Consider the following 18,499-nt stretch of genomic DNA (forward strand, 5'->3'; position numbering starts at 1 on the left):
GTCCAAAAAGACACAATTATTATGAAACATGAAATTCTTTATTTAAAACATAAATACTTAAACTTGAAAATGTAAATGTGTGAAAGTTCACTTTAAAACATTCTCAATTCATATCTTATTTTCAGAAAATAATTTAAAATAAAATAGAGCATGAATTTACATGTATCAAAGCAATTAGAGTGCATTCAATGGCAAAAACACTGCAGAAAATGTAGTTTTTAAAACGAAGTATCTTGACTCTGTATATTAACTAAGAACACACACACTGAAAAACAGTCATTAAAGATACAATGCTGGGACAGTGCAACATTTTTGTCCTTTGTCTGTAAACTGGATTTAACATTTACATCAATTAATAAATCAATAAATTAAAGAATTGACAAAATAACATATTATTGAATGCATTAAAGTATTAAATTCATAGGAAATTACATTAGAAATAAGTCACTACAGAATACTGTAAATTTGGTGTAAAATACTGATATACATGACTAAAACCTAAATGTCTAAAGCCAATAAATTCTGAAAGTAGACAAGTACTCAAGTTTCTCATCTGTACTGATTTTGGAAGTCAATAAACCTGGCACATTTGATGACTTGAAACAACCAGGAATATGCTCCATTACGGCAAGGAATCTGTCAGAAGTCCATCTAGGTAAGAATGACAATGTTAGTCATAAAATTTGAGTATACACAAACATTTACGCGGATGGAATTTAATTAAAAAAAAAATCCTAAAAAAAAACCCTATTACATTTCATCATATGGTTAAACAGTATTTTATACACTTGGTTAACACTTTGAGGTACACCTAGCAAAAAAAAAATGCTGTTTAATCCATTCCTGCAATGCCAGCATGAAGAGTTGAAAAATGTTTAGTTTTTGTTGAAACTGTTTTAGGGAGGTGGTGATTCAATGCTATGAATATTTTGAAGAATGTACTTTGTAGTGATGCTGAACCTGATTGCATATTTCAGAGAGGTGTTTCTGTTATTTAGCTTAACAGAATAGATAATTAAATAGAAAACTGTCAGTACATAATAGTAGCAACACAAACTACATCCTCCAAAATCATATTACTGAATCACCTCAATAAAATTTAATCAAAAACAACATTGTAACCATTATTGGAGGATGAATTAAAAGTAAACTGCATTAGTATCCTCAAATTGAAAAGTGTCTGTATACAGTACATGTCCTGTTAAGAAGCATCTCACCTAGTCCGAGTTTTTCCACTCAAACTCCATTAGGTGGCGAAGGAAGGATGACACTCTGTTGTTGATTACTGTTGTCTTCCTCTTCACAACTTCCCCTGTCTTCCGACTCACTCCGGTTTTGGCGGTGCATTTTGTTCCCTCCTCTGGGTTTATCCTCACGAAAAACCTTTAAGCAAGAGAAAATGAATGTAAGAAAAAAAAAACCATCAAATTCTTAATTAATATAAATAAAATTTAAAGGAAAATGAATTTTACTATACAATTGAATTTCAAAAGAATCTTAAAAACAGGCTTAAATATTTTTTGAGTCTGTGTGCTGTATTTCTTAAGCCATGAGCAAAAAAAAATGATTAGATTTCTTATCCCTCAGTGCCTTTGCTTTAAATGTTTTTGGTAACACTTTAGAATAATGGTCCTTTCGCTAAACGGATAATTCACCAAAAAAAAAAAAATTCTGTCATCATTTCATTCATTTTGGGGCACCATTTGCTTCCATCGTTTTTTTCCCTACTATGGAAGTAAATATCTCAGTCCTACTTTACTATTACTTACTGATTAGTAAATCTTGTTTCCATATTACCGTATTTTTCGGACTATAAGTCGCACCTGAGTATAAGTCGCACCAGTCTAAAAATACATCATGATGAGAAAAAAAACATATATAAGTCGCACTGGCTTATAAGTCGCATTCATTTAGAAGCAAGAACCGAGAGAAAACATTACCGTCTACAGCCGCGAGAGGGCGCTCTATGTTTATTAGGGGTAGACTACAGGAGCACTGAGCAGCGCCCTCTGGCGGCTGTAGACGGTAAAGTTCTCTCTTGGTTCATTTCTCTCGGTTCATGTCAAATTAATTTTGATAAAAAAGTCGCAGGACCAGCCAAACTATGAAAAAAAGTGCGACTTATAGTCCGGAAAATACGGGAGTTATTAATCCTGCATAGTTATGTAAAATGACGGACCATTATTCTAAAGTGTTTTCATAAATAAAATTTATCTGCCAAAACAATCCAAAAATTTTGTTTGTCCAGGACTGCTTAAATTCCACAAGATAATTTTATCTTCTGGAATTTAAGCAGTCCTGGACAAACACAATTTTTTAGTTTATTTTGGCAGAAGAAATACAGTGGTACATGGATAGTTACAGCTACAAGAAAGTGAAAAACTATATAATTTTGTGATTTAGTTAGACAACTAAACATGTTAAACTTTGAATTAACAGAACAAAACAATATGTGGAGAAATGAAGAGGTACTTACCGTTGTATGAGTTCCAGTGTTGCACAGGCAGTCTCCTGGTATTCAATGTTGAAAACGTAGAAGCAGCTGAAGAATACAGATAAGGCATCTGCAAATCCCAGGTGCTCATCCAAAACATAGGCCACCTTTCCCTCAATGCTTACCATCCACTTTGTGAATCCACTTTGAGAGAAATGTGTTCCCTAAAAAAAATAAAATAAAATTACAAATGTTTAAAAGGCAAACACCCAATGAGGTACACTAACATTCCTAACACTGTCCACTAACGTTGGACAGTGTTTTCTCTACTTCCTGTTGGCCTTCTGTAGCAAATTGTAGAATCTTTATCTTACTATCACTCTCTGTTTTTTAAAGTGGTAAAATATAACTTAATTCACACCATATTTCTGATATTATCGATCAATCTTATCAGATTAACTTTGATCGTTCACTTTTATTTTATTTCCGTGAGTGCAAGTACACCTGCAAAGCGTTAGCACTCGTTAGCTTGTCATTAGCGTTTTCATTCGAACCTATCGCTGTTTTCTTTTCTCCTCTCCCTCGCTCCAGTTTTTCACAAGTTCATCAAACAACCGCAGTAAGAATTTTTATCAAGCACGGTGAGTAATGGCTTCTCCTATCATTGTTTCTTGCACCTCTTGCCACATGTACAGTTTATCTATCTCTGTCGCTGATGAGGGATTCACATGTGATAAATGCAGGGAAATAGTTAGGCTGACAGAGAAGATTTCAGAATTAGAGACACGCATCCAAACTTTAATTGAGGACAGTAAAAATGTTAGGGCTCTAGATACGGCTTTGGATGCGTCTAGCTCAGGGATTCCTGTACATTGTTCGGTTCCGGAAACAGAGCCCCAGCAGCAGGGCAACTGGGTGACGGTGAGGCAGCGTAGTCGTGGGTCAAAACACCGCTCTTCTGTTCCGATCAAAACATTAAACAGGTTCTCCCCACTCAGTGATGCACCCACTGAGAAACCTGATGAAAGTGCTCTAGTTATTGGTGATTCTATTGTACGGAACGTGAATATAGAGACACCAGCCACCATAGTCAAATGTTTACCAGGAGCCAGAGCGCCTGACATCTTGGCAAATTTAAAAGTGCTGGCTAATGCTAAACGTAAATACAGTAAGATTGTTATTCATGCCGGCGCTAATGATGTTCGACTTCGCCAGTCGGAGATCACTAAAAATAACATTAAAGAGGTGTGTGAACTTGCAAGCACGATGTCAGACACTGTAATATGCTCTGGTCCCCTCCCTGCTTACCGTGGTGATGAGATGCATAGCAGATTGTCATCACTCAATGGCTGGATGTCTAAGTGGTGCCCACAGAATAACATAGGTTTCATAGACAATTGGACGAGCTTTTGGGGCAGACCTGACCTGTTTAAAAGAGATGGTCTTCATCCCTCCTGGGGTGGCGCCACTCTTCTCTCTAGAAATATGGCAAATAGTCTTAGTGTTTATACTTGACTAACTGGGGCCCAGGTCAGGAAGCAGACAGACTGGCTAAACCGACCGTCTGCTAGCTGCCTCCCGTCACAGAGGTCAGTTAATTCTCAGCACATAGAGACTTTTTCACCTAGATATCACACTATAGAGACTGTGTCTGTTCCCCGAACTAGAAAATACAAAAAACGTCCAAACCAAGTTAAGATTAACAATTTAATTGAGGTTCAACAAATAAAAAAACAGAAGCAATATGGATAAACAAATGATAAAGCTTGGCTTATTGAATATCAGATCCCTTTCTACGAAAACACTTTTTGTAAATAATATGATCACTGATCATAATATAGATGTACTCTGTTTGACAGAAACCTGGCTAAAACCTGATGATTACATTATTTTAAATGAGTCCACCCCCCAAGATTACTGTTATAAACATGAGCCACGTCTAAAAGGCAAAGGTGGAGGTGTTGCTTCAATTTATAACAACGTTTTCAGGATTTCTCAGAGTGCAGGCTACAAGTATAACTCGTTTGAAGTAATGGTACTTCATATAACATTATCCAAAGAAACAAATGTTAATGATAAATCCCCTGTTATGTTTGTACTGGCTACTGTATACAGGCCACCAGGGCACCATACAGACTTTATTAAAGAGTTTGGTGATTTTACATCCGAGTTAGTTCTGGCTGCCGATAAAGTTTTAATAGTTGGTGATTTTAATATCCATGTTGATAATGAAAACGATGCATTGGGATCAGCATTTATAGACATTCTGAACTCTATTGGTGTTAGACAACACGTTTCAGGACCTACTCATTGTCGAAATCATACTCTAGATTTAATACTGTCACATGGAATTGATGTTGATGGTGTTGAAATTATTCAGCCAAGTGATGATATCTCAGATCATTATTTAGTTCTTTGCAAAATTCATATAGCCAAAATTTTAAATTCTACTTCTTGTTACAAGTATGGAAGAACCATCACTTCTAACACAAAAGACTGCTTTTTAAGTTATCTTCCTGATGTATCCAAATTCCTTAGCATATCCAAAACCTCAGAACAACTTGATGATGTAACAGAAACTATGGACTCTCTCTTTTCTAGCACTTTAAATAAAGTTGCTCCTTTACGCTTAAGGAAGGTTAAGGAAAACAATTTGACACCATGGTATAATGAGCATACTCGCACCCTAAAGAGAGCAGCCCGAAAAATGGAGCGCAGCTGGAGGAAAACAAAACTAGAGGTATTTCGTATTGCTTGGCGGGAAAGTAACATATCCTACAGAAAAGCATTAAAAACTGCTAGATCCGATTACTTTTCTTCTCTTTTAGAAGAAAACAAACATAACCCCAGGTATTTATTCAATACAGTGGCTAAATTAACGAAAAATAAAGCCTCAACAAGTGTTGACATTTCCCAACACCACAGCAGTAATGACTTTATGAACTACTTTACTTCTAAAATCGATACTATTAGAGATAAAATTGCAACCATTCAGCCGTCAGCTACAGTATCACATCAGACAGTGCACTATAGACCCCCTGAGGAACAGTTCCACTCATTCTCTACCATAGGAGAGGAAGAATTGTATAAACTTGTTAAATCATCTAAACCAACAACATGTATGTTAGACCCTATACCATCTAAGCTCCTGAAAGGGGTGCTTCCAGAAGTCATAGATCCTCTTCTGACTATTATTAATTCCTCATTGTCATTAGGACATGTCCCCAAAACCTTCAAACTGGCTGTTATTAAGCCTCTCATCAAAAAACCACAACTTGACCCCAAAGAACTAGTTAATTATAGACCAATCTCGAATCTCCCTTTTCTGTCCAAGATACTAGAAAAGGTGGTATCCACACAATTATATTCCTTCTTAGAGAAAAATGGTATATGTGAGGATTTCCAGTCAGGATTTAGACCGTATCATAGTACTGAGACTGCTCTTCTTAGAGTTACAAATGATCTGCTCTTATCATCTGATCGTGGGTGTATCTCTCTATTAGTTTTATTGGTTCTTGGTGCTGCGTTTGACACAATTGACCACAACATTCTTTTGCATAGACTTGAATACTTTGTTGGCATCAGTGGAAGTGCATTAGCATGGTTTAAATCGTACTTATATGACCGCCATCAGTTCGTAGCAGTGAATGAAGATGTATCCTATCGATCACAAGTGCAGTATGGAGTACCTCAAGGCTCAGTACTAGGGCCGCTACTCTTCACGCTTTATATGTTACCCTTGGGAGATATCATCAGGAAACATGGTGTTAGCTTTCACTGTTATGCTGATGATACTCAGCTCTATATTTCTTCGCAGCCCGGTGAAACACACCAATTTGAAAAACTAATGGATTGCATAGTCGATATAAAAAACTGGATGACGAGTAATTTCTTACTGCTAAATTCTGAAAAAACAGAGGTGTTAATTATAGGACCTAAAAACTCTGCTTGTAATAACTTAGAACACTGTCTAAGACTTGATGGTTGCTCTGTCAATTCTTCATCATCAGTTAGGAACCTAGGTGTGCTACTTGATCGCAATCTTTCCTTAGAAAGCCACGTTTCTAGCATTTGTAAAACTGCATTTTTCCATCTAAAAAATATATCTAAATTACGGCCTATGCTCTCAATGTCAAATGCAGAAATGTTAATCCATGCATTTATGACCTCAAGGTTAGATTATTGTAATGCTTTATTGGGTGGTTGTTCTGCACGCTTAGTAAACAAACTACAGCTAGTCCAAAATGCAGCAGCAAGAGTTCTTACTAGAACCAGGAAGTATGACCATATTAGCCCGGTCCTGTCAACACTGCACTGGCTCCCTATCAAGCATCGCATAGATTTTAAAATATTGCTTATTACTTATAAAGCCCTGAATGGTTTAGCACCTCAGTATTTGAATGAGCTCCTTTTACATTATAATCCTCTACGTCCGCTACGTTCTCAAAACTCAGGCAATTTGATAATACCTAGAATATCAAAATCAACTGCAGGCGGCAGATCCTTTTCCTATTTGGCGCCCAAACTCTGGAATAACCTACCTAACATTGTTCGGGAGGCAGACACACTCTTGCAGTTTAAATCTAGATTAAAGACCCATCTCTTTAACCTGGCATACACATAACATACTAATATGCTTTTATTATCCAAATCCGTTAAAGGATTTTTAGGCTGCATTAATTAGGTAAACCGGAAGCGGAAACACTTCCCATAACAACCTATGTACTTGCTACATCATTAGAAGAATGGCATCTACGCTAATATTTGTCTGTTTCTCTCTTGTTCCGAGGTCACCGTGGCCACCAGATCCAGTCTGTGTCCAGATCAGAGGGTCACTGCAGTCACCCGGATCCAGTACGTATCCAGACCAGATGGTGGATCACCACCTAGAAAGGACCTCTACATCCCTGAAAGACAGCGGAGACCAGGACAACTAGAGGCCCAGATACAGATCCCCTGTAAAGACCTTGTCTCAGAGAAGCACCAGGACAAGACCACAGGAAACAGATGATTCTTCTGCACAATCTGACATTGCTGCAGTCTGGAATTGAACTACTGGTTTCGTCTGGTCAGAGGAGAACTGGCCCCCAAACTGAGCCTGGTTTCTCCCAAGGTTTTTTTCTCCATTCTGTCACCGATGGAGTTTCGGTTCCTTGCCGCTGTCGCCTCTGGCTTGCTTAGTTCGGGACACTTCATCTATAGCGATATCGTTGACTTGATTGCAAATAAATGCACAGACACTATTTAACTGAACAGAGTTGACATAACTGAATCCAATGATGAACTGCCTTTAACAATCATTTTTGCATTATTGACACTGTTTTCCTAATGAATGTTGTTCAGTTGCTTTGACGCAATGTATTTTGTTTAAAGCGCTATATAAATAAAGGTGACATTGACATTGACATTCCTCAAAATATTCTCTTACCAAGCATTATGAGTCTTGGTGTGGCTGGAAGGCTCATGTCTTTCTCGATGGATGCCTTTGTTGTAGCGGTCTTCAAAACACACAAAGACCTTTTATTACTACATGTTTAAAATGCAGCTTAAAAATAACATTTAATATAATTCACAATACTATTGCCCACTTACATCAGCCAAAATGAAGATGGAATCCTCTTTTTCAAGGAAGTGCTTCATCAAAAGAAGCACTGCTGCTATGCTGGTCCTGCTATGCTGCATGGTCGCTGTGTCACTCTCAATGTCCCGTAGAAGACACTGAATGTCTCTTTTCTGAGTCTGTCTTTGGAAGAAATCTATTATCCTCTTCCCCTTGGTTTGAAGAGCCTGTCCTACTCGATCACAGATATCAATACCCGTCAGAGTTTTGAAATGGGCACAGAGTCCTCTTTTTGTAAAGAGGAAAGGCCACTGTTCTTCAATCTCATTTGTACTAGGGGGAGGGCAGCTGTTTATCATGTGACGTTGATAGATGTATGTCAATCTCATTGAATTGTCAATATCTGGAATGTCCACAACTCTGGGGCCAGCAGACTGAAATATGGTGACCATATTTTTTCTTCGGCCTTCTAAGGAGTCAACTGTCTCTCCTTCTGGGAGACATTTTGGCTGCCAATTTGTGCAGCCATAGCTGTCTACTTTGCACCGTAATGTTTTTGTGGTAGTGCTAAGTTCTGTCGTTGTTCTTGTTCTCCGTATTCTATCACTTACATTGTTGCGGTTAACATGCTCAACTCTTGTTTTAAGTTGATTAACAAGAGAATAGTAACCTATCCCCGACTGTTCACCTTCCTCATTTGTGTCTGCAAAGGTCAAAGGATATTTTGACACAATCAGTTTCGCTATCTCTACGCAGGCAGCCCTGTTGGGATTTGGACAGTGTTTCTGCATGGCAGCCACCACAGTTCTCACCATTGCTCGTCTGTCTGGAGGGTTAGCTCTGTGCCCTCTTAATAGTGCCTGTGAGAGTGAAGCAGGCATTTTGTCCCAAGGAATCTCGAACTGGCTGACCCATGAGTTCTGTGTGTTTGTAAAAGATAATCCATTAGAGTGGGGTTGTGTACGAGGAGATGTAAATTGGGATTGTCCATCTGTCAGCTTTGGGTCCAAGGATGAAAAAGGCACTGTTGTCTGTTTAGTGTCAGCTTTAAAATTCAGTTCTAGTAGAGAAGAAATACATTAATGGATATTTACAAGTGCATTTTATTTACAGTATGTACATTTTACAGATAACAGAACTTTTTTTTTTTTTTTATTAATGACTCTTTAATCTGCTTTATAAGATTATATATAACTAACAATTGGTTTCCCCTTTCTCTTCTGTCATTTAGATATTAAGTTTATCCAGTAGTTTAATCCCAGTGTTTCTCAACTCCATACCTGGGGTCCCACATCGCAGAATTTTTTAGATTAGTCCAACTAATAAAAACACCTGATTCAGCTCATCTGCATCTTAGCATGTTGAACTGGGAGACATCTAAAACATGCTGGGAGGTGGATCCCCAGGACTGGAGTTTAGTGTCTCAAGCTTTATCTAGAAAGATGCCACATACAATATCTTTAATATTTTACATTGCTTTCGATGTGCTTTTCCTCACCTCTTTGTTTAAAAGCTTGGATGACTTTACGACACTGTATTGGTGTTAAATGGTCCTGTAAGTCATCCCTTTCTATAAAGGCAAGGTCTTCTTTATTTGTGACTCCAACTGCTGATGTCAGGTGTTCAATGAGACCCATCAACCTCTCATTGTCCAATTCAGGTAGCACTCTCGAAATTTCCTGAATGCATTCAGCATCCATACCTAGAATGAAGAACACACTGAGTGATGCAATCAAACAGTATGGAGGTCCAAGATGTTGTACACTGGCAGTGGATAATAATCTTGCAACCTATCTGCATTAATATATGCATATTCATTTTCTGACTTCCATATGTGATAGATTCCAAGATCAACTAACAGTAATGATTTATGTACCAAAACAACAAAGTGCACCTGTTTCTCATCAGTAAGTATGAGGGATATTTTCCCAAAGACCAAGTTGTCACCAGTGTGCTTTAAAACAACAACAAGACCTTTGGTGTACTTGGTCCCTTTGTAAATCACTGATGAAACCTCACAGGTTTTGTGTTTATCAATATCAACGGTCTTTAACAGCATCTGTATATCCCCATTGTATGTCTGTTCATCAATTTCATTTGCTTCACCAGCAACCTGAATGGAAGGTGGGAATAACTGACCACAACTTAGATATGACTGAAGAAGCTGCCAGTGTCTTACTTAAGTGTAAAAAATTGTGAAGCTTTCTGGCACACTCCATGAAATAGGAGTGTTTGCTTTCAAACCTTAGTGTCCACAAGCGTATCAGTGGCCCAAATTTAAGGATTAGGTCAGGATAATGCAACAAAAAGTGATGCTTTGGTTTGAGAGGGTGGTCAGGGAACATGCTGTTCCGTAAATATACATATTCCTCGAGCAAAACTTTTAGATATGCGACCTCATTCTGGTGAATTTTTGGAGCACAGATGAATTCAGCTATTTCCTTTAGCTTAAAGCACAGCTGCCAAACCTCACTTTCCATGGTTTTTTTTATCCATTTACCAATATAAACTGGTAATAATCGTAAAAGACACCAATTCTGTGTGGCTGAACCACTGAGCTTTTTAGCATTTTCCTTAATCTCACATGGTTTGTTGTGTGAGTCACTACCCAAAAGTTTTGTCTGTGAGATGGCCCGATTTATCTGGTCATAGGTGAGATGTTTTTCAGAATTTACCAAATGTTCAATATAGAGGGCCAAATCATTTGCTACTACTCCCTCAAAAACGTCATGTCCAAGACATGGAGGAAGACCAATACAGACATGAAAAGACTTAAGTGAGTTGAAACAGGAATTAAATTTGATTCCATCTATTAAATCATGGTCAGAGGTCAGTTTTTGTACACTGTCGTTATAATTTGTAGCTGTTCTTGGAGGGCCAAATGCCAGTGGTGATTTGGCAAATGTCTCTCTGTTAATCAAACAGTACATACAAAAGTTTTTGCTACTGCTGAAATTTTCTGTGAATCCACCAACAGAGTGGGAACCGAGATTATCGCCACATATAGCGATCACTGATGCCTTAAGGTACCTCCCATCTTCCAGCTGAAAGCCTGAATTCTCCAAGTCTTTTAGGTCAGCAATAAGACGGGAAAATATCTTGTCCTGACCAAAAAATTTGAAATCCTGCTCCCTGCAAAGCAAAACAAGTTGTGCTGGGTCAACAATGGATCGATTATGTGGTAATATTTCCCCAAGTGTCATGTACATGGCCATGATTTTGTGTTTCTTTTTTCCAGAGCCTAGCGGGTTTGTAACCTCAAAGGCATCCAAGGACAATATAACTGATACAGATGATGATTCTTGTAAAATGGTGTTTTGCTTGAAGCTTTTGCCATCATTAACATCAGTTAAAACCATGTCACTGTGCACATGAAGTTTAGAAAGTGCATACTGGTCTTTCACAGTGGACTGCTTAAACAAGGTAGCAAGTGTATCCTTTACAAGAACATATTGACAAAAGCATTCTTTACCACTGGTATCTGTTCCTAGGTATATCTGAGCAGGTGCAACATAATCAAAATTTTCTTTGAAATATGTTTTCCTGGTTTTGTCTGATCTCAAGACACCTTCATTGCAAATAGTTAAAAGATCCTCTTGTTCAAGTTCCTTAATTATTTCCTGTATTTCTTCCTTTGTTATGTTTAGCCCTGTCAGTTTCTCTTCTACTTTTTTAAGCACTTGCTTCATTCCACTGCTATGGACCTCCTGAAATTCCTCAACAATACACTGTACTGTTGTGGCTGGCAAAAGCAGTTTGGACTGTAGTTTTAAATAAAACAATGCCAGATTCTTTAGAAAGGTCACAGGGTTAAAATCTGGGTTTGTTCCATGACTATCAAGAAAGGGATTAACAGTCTCATCATGGATTTGGATGTCTTGGACTTGGACATCAGTATCTTGTTGTGCTTGTGGCTCTGCTACAAATGACTGCTTGTGTTTCCTAGATATGTGTGTAGCAAAGGATGACCTCACTCCAAAATATTTTGAGCATCCCTGAAAAGGACAAGTGACTTTTTTGCCATTCCGTATGTGTAATCTCAAATGAATGCACAGCAAGTTAACATTATCGGCCACATAATCACATCCTTGAATACTGCATTTGCAGTTACCACTATACTGATACATGCCTTGTCTCTGTGACACAGTGACAGCGGGTGGGTGATTTCTGTGCATGTGGGACTTGCAAAAAATGCAAAAAACGTCCTGAAATTATTACTAGGACAATGTTTTATGCCACATGAAAACCTGTTGTTAGCCAAGTTTTTATGACTTTTTACATGGGCATAGAAGGTTTTCAAACAGTCAGTGTGGTGGTATGGAATGATATTGCGGACTTTATTCAAAAGGCATTTCAAATTGTATTTGCAATTGCGTTTTCAATTTGTGGACGCATAAAATGTGACATAATCAAAACGCAAATGCAAATCGCGCATTATTTTCGATTAAGTGAACGCACAGTGTCTGCCAAATTTAAAATGGAAATGCAAAGTCTGTTTGCAATTGTGTTTCCCATATCTTAGGAGCTATGAGCCTGTCATATTTAAATAGCAATATTAATTACCACATTTGCCTTTTCACTCTCTCTGCACTGTGCATGTAAACTGCCAAAACTCAAATGGAATCGCAATACCTTTTGCATTTGAATTTCCAACGTCTACACGGAAACCTGTCAATCAAGTGACAGGGGTGGGGCCATTTTATTGGGCGTGTTTGCATTGGCAAGTGACGATCGTACTAAAATGTACCATGTTTTTACTAGGGTAAATATGAGTTAATGATAGTGTTTATAATTAAGCCACAGTAGCCACAAATGTACAGTTGTCTGAGACGTTATGAAATGTTCTTTAACATCATGAACCATAAAATGTAGTCAGTGTTCTGCTATTGTTTATTTTCATAATAGGTAAACGCAGGCCACAAGTTAACACGGTCACATTTCCTTGATTCAGCAGCTGCACGATGTACAGCCGAGAGTCCTGTCTTGAATCTAGAGATCTGGTGCTGGTTCAGTGTAGCTTGGTAGCTCAGTGGTTAGTGACTGTCATCTCTCACGGCATACCGTCTTTTTTGCACGTGTTCGAAACCCGGGCCAACACAGACGTTCTTTATTTTTTGTTTATCCCCCATCCCTGCTTTTTTTTTCTTTTCTGTACCTTGCTTTATGGCTTGTCTTTTTCTGAAAAATCTTAGCAAAGTGTCTCCACACAGTTCCTAAATTCAGCTCCTGAGCTCCTCCCTCCGATGCAGGTTCCTTATCTAAAATGTAAAATAAATCATGTCAATACAAATGTAACATTTTAAAGGGGGAAAAGACAGAGAATATCACATTAGATAACTTCATGTTAATGCAATGTAAATTTTAGTTTAATTTGATCATTCAGTAAATGCACACAAATAACAAAAGCTCCCTCTTCAGACAAAATTTGCAACTCCACTGCTAGTTTCTAATCTAAACTGTAAAAAAATCCTGTCCATCCAAATGTCGAAAATGAAAAAGAGAAAAAACGACATGGTGTCTATAAATGAAATGTAAAAACGACGTTATTTTCTCAGTGGTCAACATTAACCTAGACTAAGCCTAATTCGTCTTAATGTAAGATTAACTTTGCTCGATAAAAAATGAAAAAAAAAAATCTTGCTTTTAATCGTAATTCAATACACTCAGTCTTTTTTTTTTTTTAAATAAAACGTTAGGTTTACCTCAGTTTTTAGCCCCAATGCTGACAAGAAACTGTTAAAAGTCTCCAGAACCGTGAGCTCTGGCCTCGAGCAAAACTTGCGACTGCAATGCTAGTTCCTAATCTAATTCGTAAAGCACCCTGTCGAACCAAATGTCAAAAATGAGAAAAAGATAAAAATAATACCGTTTAAATGGAAAAAAAACACGATGCTATTACTCAACTAAGTTAGAGGCCAACGTTATTTACTAACTTCGTCTTAATGTAAAGTTAAGCTTAACTATGCTCGATAAATAAAAAAAAATTCTTGCTTTTAATCGGTAATTCAATAAACTCACAAAGTCTTTTTTTTTTTTTAAATAAAACATTAGGTTTAACGTTACCTCAGTTTTTAGCCCCAATGCTGACAAGAAACTGTTAAAAGTCTCCAAACCGTGAGCTCTGGCCTTGAGCAAAACTTGCGACTGCAATGCTAGTTCCTAATCTAATTCGTAAAGCACCCTGTCGAACCAAATGTCAAAAATGAGAAAAAGATAAAAATAACACCGTTTAAATGGAAAAAAAACACGATGCTATTACTCAACTAAGTTAGAGGGCAACGTTATTTACTAACTTCGTCTTAATGTAAAGTTAAGCTTAACTATGCTCGATAAATAAATAAAAATTCTTGCTTTTAATCGGTAATTCAATAAACTCACAAAGTCTTTTTTTAAAATAAAACATTAGGTTTAACGTTACCTCAGTTTTTAGCCCCAATGCTGACAAGAAACCGTTAAAAGTCTCCAAACCGTGAGCTCTGGCCTCGAGCAAAACTTGCGACTGCAATGCTAGTTCCTAATCTAATTTGTAAAGCACCCTGTCGAACCAAATGTCAAAAATTAGAAAAATAAAAAAAACATGTTTTTAATAAAACGTTAGGTTTACTCACTTTTTAGTGCCAATGTTGACAAATTATATAAAATTAGGGTGCAGACAACCGTGGGCTCACACAGTCACGCATATTTACCTTGCTTGTTTGCTGTTCTTCCTCTTCCTTACTCAGGGGGATGAAAAAAAATCTTCGCAAGGTGTCTATCCTTGGACACAGCTCTTATTATGCTCTCCGGAATTGTGAACTGAGCACTCTCCTCGGGCAAAACTTCAACGATCCACTTGATGGTTCCTATTCTAAATCTTAAAGCAAATCCTGACGATCCAAATAGCGCCAAATAGGCCGTTGTGGTAAATACAGTATTATACTTTATTTTTTAAAAATACAGCAAATCACTGTATTTGGTGTTTAATGTCACAGAAAATTCCCATGATGCAAAGGGAATTACAGTTATGAACTGTAAAGAGAATTTACAGTATTATACTGGTTGATATATGGTAAATAACTGTAGAAATTACAGAAAAGTCTAACATTGTATTTTGAAAACAAATTACATATGCTTAAATAATTCCCCCTTGCTTCTGCATCAGTATCTTCACGATGTCCACGGAAAAGGAGACCTAATTTAGCAAGCAGTTTTATAATGTTAACGGATTTGTACAGGTACTCTCTGTTTTTTTCTACTGTGCTTTGGTGGCTGTGTGACAGCTGTGCTGCCACAGATCCCGATGCACCAGCCTGTTTATAACTCTCCCACATCTTCATGCTATTTGAATGTACCTGTGACGAAGCGTGTTTTGTCAGCTTCTCTGACAGTTTTTTCCAGTTCCGAGCTCCCAGTTTTGTAAATAGTTTGTCTACGTCTGATCTTGCAATATTTGAAGAAAAGTGGCGACAGCAAAAAACAAAAAACCGAATTCAGTGATATTGAGTACTCCATCCATGGGAACTTGTGATAGTAAAATGTAGAGATGGCACGATTAACATTTCCAATTAGGCGCTTAGGGAAAGAAGAAAGTATGGGCTGTTTCAGGCCAATAGGTTTCTCCCCGAGGTCAGCATATCCAGATCCAGATGCGGCAGGTTGAGTGGGTAACTCCGCTGACACGGTGGCGCCGGTGCTGCTGGATCCCAGGCCGGCTTTATTGTTCTCAGATGCGGCCTCCGTTGCTGTGTCAGTAGCAGCAGTGGAATTGATGGTTGATGTGTCAGAGTTAGAAAACTCCACACTTTTACTAGTGGGTTTATTAAAAAAACGACGAATGTCCATTTTGTTTATTTAGCATGTAGACTAAAGCGGGAACAGAACGAGAAGGGAGTCCACTCACGTAACTTTCTGCGATACTTTGAAGTCTTTGAAAAATAATTCATTCTAAACTTACTCATTATATCCACAAAAATTATAAGATAGGACAAATAAAATGAGAAAATATGAATTCTGTATTTTTTATTTTATTTTTCAAAGCACAAGACCCCCTTAGCCCCCCCCAAACTCCGCCCATGGCCGGCGCCCATCTCTGTTTTGGCCGAGGATTTCAGCGGATTCCTGCTCCAATGCTCGCTGGTCCTGGAGATGCAACTGCACTTAAACCCTACTGAACGATCGAAAGTGGCCTTCCTGATATCTCAAATCCAAGGTAAAGCACTTCAGTGGGCCAATTCTATTTGGACACAAAATAATCCTGTTATCCAGTCTTATTCTAGCTTCATCGGCCATTTCCGGGAAGTTTTTGGCAGATGCGCATGGGATTCTTCTATTGGTGAGAAGCTTTATAATGTAAAACAAGGGAAAATGTCTGTCAATGAATATGCTCTAAAGTTCAGGACTCTTGCGGCCACTAGCGGATGAAATGATTGGAACCTCGAGTGCAGTTGCATCTCGCTGCATCTCACTCGAGTGCGGTTGCATCTCGCTGCATACGAGGACACCATCGGGCTCGAACGCTTCATTCAACTCTCCTTCCGCTTCGCCACTCGCAGTCGTGCCTCAAAGAGCGCCAGGCGTATTCCAACTCGCCACTCTGCCGTCCAGAGACCATCAGCTCCCCAGAACCAGCTAGCGAGCCCATGCTCGTCGACTCATACGACTCACTGCTGCTGAACAGGAAAGACGGCTGGCCCAGAATCTCTGCCTCTACTGTGCATCTCCTGGGCATATCATCTCCGTATGCCCCGTCCATACTCCTCGTCCCATGGTGAGTGCCATTCTCCCTTTCGAAGTATCAAATGAAACCACTTACCACTATAGTGACACTTACTGCCACTAACATCTCTCTTCCAGTTTCCACCCTCCTCGATTCTGGGTCAGCCGGCAACTTCATCTCTGGTGCTCTCTGCGGTCAGCTCAACCTCACCACCACGGCAATGCCGTCAGCCTACCAGGTCCATAAAATAACCAGTAAACCACTAAGTCGAAGATGTATTCGTCACAGTGTTGGTCCGATAACTCTCCAAACCGGGCTACTTCATAAGGAGGAAATCCATCTGCTGGTTCTGGAGGAATCCACCGCTGACATCATCCTAGAGCGCCCGTGGTTGGAGCAGCATAACCCAGTTATCTCGTGGAAGACGGGCGAAGTCCTGAAGTGGGGCGAATCCTGTTTCCAGGGCTGTATTACTGGATTCCCTGTTCCAGCCAAACATCTCCCCAGAACCTCTACCCGTCTGTGCCACATCCACTAAGAGCCCTGTAGAAAAACAATCTATTATCATTCCAACCTGTTACGCCCCCTTCAGTGACATGTTCTGCCCCAAACGGGCCTCCAAGCTGCCTCCACACCGGCCATGGGATTGTGCCATCGATCTGCTTCCGGGTAAGCCAGTGCCTAAAGGAAGGATCTATCCCCTTTCCATCCCGGAAGAGAAGGCCATGGAGGACTACATCAACGAGGGCACTGGCGCAAGGTTACATCCGTCCATCTACCTCCCCTGCTGCCTCAAGCTTTTTCTTCGTTGAAAAGAAGGATGGAGGCTTGCGGCCCTGCATTGATTACCGTGCCCTCAACAACATCACAGTAAAATTCCGCTATTCTCTTCCTCTCGTCCCAGCTGCCCTGGAACATCTCCTTGGTGCCACTGTATTCACCAAGTTGGACCTCCGCAGCGCTTACAACCTCATCCGGATACGTGAGGGGGGCGAGTGGAAGCCAGCTTTTATCACCCCTACTGGCCACTATGAATACCTGGTGATGCCGTATGGACTAGTCAACACCCCCTCCGTATTCCAGGATTTCATTCATGAGGTGCTCCGGGAGTTCCTCCACAAGTTCGTCCTCATCTACATTGATGACATTCTCATTTACTCCTGGAGCTTAGCGGAACATCATCGCCACGTTGCGGAGGTCCTGCAACGCCTGAGGGCCTTCCACCTGTACCTCAAAGCCGAGAAATTCTCCTTCCATCAGCCCTCAGTGCAGTTCCTTGGGTATAACATCGACAGCAGTAGCATCCGGATGGACGAGGGGAAGGTGGATGCTGTCAGAAACTGGCCCACTCCTACCACCATCAAAGAACTCCAACGATTCCTCGGCTTTCCTCCTTTCTACCGTCGTTTCATTCAAAACTACAGCTCCATCACCAACCCACTCACCAGTCTCCTCCGCAATAAGCCCAAGTCTCTGTCCTGGACCCCTGCCGCCACGGAGGCTTTCAGCTCTCTCAAAGAGGCTTTCACTACCGCTCCACTCCTGGTACATCCTGACCCCAATTGACCCTTCATCGTCGAAGTCGACACCTCCACCACCGGAGTAGGAGCGGTCCTGTCCCAGCAGCAGGGAAATCCCAGCCGACTCCATCCATGTGCCTTCTTTTCTCGGAAACTCAACCCGGCAGAGGTCAACTACGACATCGGTAACGGAGAGCTACTGGCCATTAAATTGGCTCTGGAGGAGTGGAGGCATTGGCTGGAGGAAGCCAAACACCCTTTCCTAGTTCTCATGGTCCATACGCATGGCT

General features: G+C 39.7%; 1 protein-coding gene and 1 pseudogene across 1 annotated transcript; one reads left to right on the forward strand and one right to left on the reverse strand.

Annotated features, from left to right (window-relative positions):
* Positions 1 to 245: 245 nt before the first annotated feature.
* Positions 246 to 9,631, reverse strand: LOC132118653 (uncharacterized; annotated as a pseudogene).
* Positions 9,632 to 17,414: 7,783 nt separating this feature from the next.
* Positions 17,415 to 18,255, forward strand: LOC132118654 (uncharacterized). Its single transcript, XM_059528624.1, has 2 exons — positions 17,415 to 17,449; positions 17,856 to 18,255. The coding sequence occupies exons 1-2, from the start codon at positions 17,415 to 17,417 to the stop codon at positions 18,253 to 18,255; spliced, it is 435 nt and encodes a 144-aa protein (XP_059384607.1).
* The last annotated feature ends 244 nt before the right edge of the window (positions 18,256 to 18,499 follow it).

The sequence above is a fragment of the Carassius carassius genome, chromosome 37 (assembly GCF_963082965.1).
Source record: "Carassius carassius chromosome 37, fCarCar2.1, whole genome shotgun sequence".
NCBI classification, from domain to species: domain Eukaryota; kingdom Metazoa; phylum Chordata; class Actinopteri; order Cypriniformes; family Cyprinidae; genus Carassius; species Carassius carassius.